At 42.5% G+C, this 4,276-nt stretch overlaps 1 protein-coding gene and 1 non-coding gene across 7 annotated transcripts in view; both read left to right on the forward strand.

Annotated features, from left to right (window-relative positions):
- The window catches only part of KANSL2 (KAT8 regulatory NSL complex subunit 2), a 20,311-nt gene extending 16,035 nt beyond the window's left edge, over positions 1-4,276 (forward strand). For 4 of the 6 annotated variants that reach the window (XM_032420801.1, XM_032420803.1, XM_032420797.1 and 1 more), the window contains exons 9-10: positions 912-1,031; positions 1,687-4,276. In XM_032420801.1, the coding sequence (XP_032276692.1) occupies positions 912-1,031; positions 1,687-1,818 (252 nt within the window). In that variant the 3' untranslated portion in view covers positions 1,819-4,276. Of the gene's footprint in view, positions 1-911; positions 1,098-1,686 lie in introns of all 6 variants that reach the window. The other 2 variants (XM_032420798.1, XM_032420800.1) reach the window with 2 other exon arrangements.
- Positions 1,348-1,483, forward strand: LOC116642689. Its single transcript, XR_004301375.1, has one exon. It is a non-coding gene; the product is annotated as a small nucleolar RNA SNORA2/SNORA34 family (small nucleolar RNA).

A 4,276-nucleotide genomic window follows, 5' to 3' on the forward strand; every position in this document is an offset into this window, starting at 1 on the left:
CCCCCCCCCCCCCCCCCCCCCCCCCCCCCCGCCTTTTTAAAGAGCAATTGAAGTATGTTTTGTTTAAGAATTAGGGATTTCTGGGTGGGGATAGGGACTTAATCAGAATAGTATTTCCTAGCTCACTGTGACTGTTAAGACATTAATCAAGCAATCTCATATTGTCCAGTCTTTTTTTTTTTTTTTTTTAGTAAGCTCTTTGCTCATCATGGGGCTTGAACTTAACAACCCTGAGATCCAAGAGTCGCATGCTCTACCGACTGAGCCAGCCAGGCACCCCGCATGTTGTCCAATCTTTTAAAGCAATATTTTATTTTAGTTTGTGATTATTCTGATTGTCCATATTAGATTCACCACTGGTGAACTTAGATGGTGACTACAGTTAGTCTTAGAAGGAATACACCTTTTTTAAATAAAATTTTTTGGTAAAACATTCGTGAAACATGAAATTTACTGTTTTAACCATTTTTACGTGTACAATTCAGTGGTATTAAGTACCATCACAGTATCGCACAGCTGTCACCATTGTCCATCTCTAGAACTTTCTGTCAGTCCTGAAACTGTGTGTGCCCATTGAACTATAACTCCTGCTTCCTCTCTCCCTCCAGCCCCTGGTAGCTACTATTCTACTTTTTGTCTCTGAATTTTTCTCTTTGAAAATACTTTTTTTTTATTAAAGCTAGTATAGTGGTCTGTGCTTTATACTCAGCAGCGAGCAAAAGTTCTTTCTTAGTGCTTTTGGATCTTATCCCATTTGTTGGACATTCTGGGAAAATCTTTTTTTGATTAAAGGTAGGAAGGGGGTGAGGGAAATATGGGAAAATTGCTTTGAGGTTTGTTGAAAAATATGCCAGCTTCAGTTTATTGGTTCCTTTGATTTTGCTGATGGGCTTTTCTCTTTCTTTTCCTAGGACTTGGATGTTGTGGGTGATGGTATGCAGTGCCCTCCTTCACCCTTACTTTTTGATCCTTCACTAACCCTTGAAGATCATTCAGTCAAAGAAATTGCTGAAGGCCCAGTGGATATTCTGGCAAGTGAAGGACAGCCCCATCCAGGCACAGGTCTCCCAGCTGGCTATGGCTAGCATGTACTCCCAGTGAGTGGGGTTGTCATCATGAGTAGACTGTATGGGTGCTCCAGATGGGCCCTTAGAGAGAACACCACTAGGCTCAGACTCTCAGAGAGCAGGACACATGTTTCTTTAGTTAACTAGAAGAGGTTAAGACAAGGAATCTACATAAATGGTTCATTTTAAAGGGAGAGTTCAGCATTGGATTGTTTTCATCATAGAGTAAGGACAAGTAATGTGATTTGGCTTCTTTCTCTGAGCCTTGGGTGGGGTGCTGGTGGCCCTGACTGAAGACTAGCAGTTGCACTGTAGCTGTTGGTTTCAAGCAGAGGCCCAGAGGACTGTCTTCCTGGGATCTGCTGGCTGTTCTGGAACCTCAGCAGAGAATGGCTGTTTCATCGGAAGAAACAACCCACAGTTCTCCCTCTTGTTGGGAGGGCCTTAGGAATGCTACATGTCATGACTGCTGACTCCAAGGGTCAGGGATAGTTAAGTATGGGGAAGAGTAACGTCTCAGAGTTAACTGTATTTCTCCTGTCTTGATCTTGGTAAGTCACATTCATGTTTCAGACCATAATGAATGGATTTGTAACCAAAGTGACTTCTCTTTTAACAGGGCCAGATGCAGATGGCTGGAGATGGGTACAGATCACAGGGGTCTCGAAATTCTGAGAAAGCCTCTGCACCACTGCCTCAGAGCGGAGTGGCTACTGCAAATGGGAAGCCAGAATCCTCTTCTATCAGTTGATAATTTGTTTGGGGAACCATTTGACTTTGGCGGATTTGAATTTTCCATTCTTTAAACAAGTATTTATGACTGTCTCTCACTGAAGGACAACTCAGACTACGACGTTTTTCCTCTGGGTTGAGTGCTCTAGTCAAACATAAACCAAATTTGTGGGGGAGGGACCAATAGTGTCTTCCCACTCTGCGCAAGGAAGAGAGAGAGGTGATTCCTGTCAGAGCTGCTGGGATTGAGAGAGTATTTGGGATTGCGCCTAAGGGGAGAGAGATCTTTGTAATGGGAATTCCCAAGTCCAGGCACAAATACACATCTGTGTTTAGGAGATGTGTTCCCTTGGGATATTAATGGAACCCAGTGTCTGATTATCTCTTTCTAATGGCCTGTGTTTTAGCCTTTCTTCACCTCTCACCTGATTGGTAATCTGAACCCCTTCCACTAAACTCTGACCTATAACCTCTGAGAATAGCCCACAGGACTGGGCCCTCCTTAACCATCCATCTTGCTTCTAACCTATGTAAATTTCTGTAGTGGCTATCTTATGTAAGATACAATAAACAATTGTATATAGTTTCTATTAAATGTTAAAATGTTACGAAAATGTAAAACAATCACTTGAATGCATGTTTTCTTTATATTTGAATGTGTGTATATATTTTTTGGGTTCCTGGGAGTTGTCTCTGATGGGGAAGGGGAAAACAGGAGAGGTAAATTTCCATCCCAAGAATTAAATACATTTTCAGTAACTTGGTTTGGTTTGGAGGATAAGATAAAAACCTGTAAGAAGTAAGTGGAAAGGGGTGGAACTTCCTTATTAAAGCCTACCAGTTCCAAAAATCTTCCTTCTATTCATCCTGCTCTCTGTGCCCTCGTACTCCCACTTGGATTTCTTTCTCCCAGTTGATGTCTGATTATCATCTCAGAATTCTCTAGAGCTAGGAATGTATGTATGTAAAACTTCCATTGAAGTTGAGCCTGATGCTAGATCACAGAGATAGGCATAAACTGTCAAGATAATTTTGATGATGAATCTAAAGATAGGGTTAAAATAGAAGTTCACTTAGGATTGAGTTACCTATGCTAGAAGTTGCCTGTTACAGGCATACCTTGGAGATACTGTAGGTTAGGTTCCAGACCACTGTAGTAAAACAAATACCTTGATAAGGCAAGTCAGGTGAATTTTCTGGTTTCCCAGTGCATATAAAAGTTATGTTTATACTATACAGTGATCTATTAAGTGTGTAATAACAGGTCTTTAAAAAGGGCATAACTTAGTTAAAAAATACTTTATTGCCAAAAAAATGCTAACCATCCTCTAAGCTTTCAGCAAGTCATAATCACTGATCATAGATTACCATCACATACATAATAATGAAATCTTGGAAGATTTACAGATGTGATGCAGACACAAAGTGAGCAAATGCTTTTGGGAAAATGGTGCCAATACATTTGCCTGATGAAGGGTTGCCACAGACCTTCACTTTGTGAAGAATGCAGTGTCTGTGAGGGGCAATAAAGGGAAGCACAGTAAAATGAGGTGTGCCCGTGATTGTCCCTTGACCGTTGTTACAAGTGCTGCCCACCTGACATATTTAGTAGGCCTGTGATCCTCGTGGCTGTTACCATGTTCAGTCCTGGCCTGCAGAGAGGCACTGCGTATTCTCCCTGTACCTTTGATTCCTTTGCCAGGGCAACTCCAGCATTTTCACTTTGCTGAGTGTTTGCCATTTTCTCCCCCTGGTCTCTGAAAGGCACTCCTGCAGCTAGTTTACCCCCATTCCCTAGGCTCCTGGCCAGGTGTTAAATCCTGAGTACTGAGAACATGCTTCTAAGTCAGTGACTTCTTAACCCAATTTTATGTTCTGGTCCCCTTGGTGAAGTGCTCTCAAGATCCAATTCCAGGGTATTCCCCTGCCTTCTACCAACACCTGCTAGCTAGTTCTTAGAGTTCCTTTGAGGTATAATTTCTTTACTCCCTTAATAGGCCCAGTGCATTTCCAGCTGGGTTATGCTGGGATTGAACCCTAGTTATTGGCCTGGCAGAAAAGAAATGAGGTGGAGGCATCTCTGTACCAGGAAGAGGACACGTTTTGTGAGGATGGCCCTCTTTAAGAGAGTCTTCTGCATGGGGGAGTGCCAGCTCTTGATAGGGAGTGATGGGCCACCTCTGTAAACTGGGTTCATGGACGTCTGCAGGGCCAGTATTCTTGGGAGCTTCCACCCAGATGTCTTAATACCATACTTTAGGGTTCCAAGTTTTTCTAATCAGGCTCCTGACCTTAGCATAACAGTACCACTTTGAGCATTTAAGCTTCTCTGGAATTCAACTCACTAAATCCTCAGCCTGCTACTCAGCTGTGAGTGCTTCTGTGCTGCAGGTGAAGGAGGCCTCCTTTTAAGAAACCCCTTTGGCTCTCTTACTTCCCATTTAGGTTGTTAACTTTTTTTTCAGCCTGTAATTACT

The sequence above is a fragment of the Phoca vitulina genome, unplaced genomic scaffold, assembly GCF_004348235.1.
Source record: "Phoca vitulina isolate PV1807 unplaced genomic scaffold, GSC_HSeal_1.0 scaffold23, whole genome shotgun sequence".
Taxonomy (NCBI): domain Eukaryota; kingdom Metazoa; phylum Chordata; class Mammalia; order Carnivora; family Phocidae; genus Phoca; species Phoca vitulina.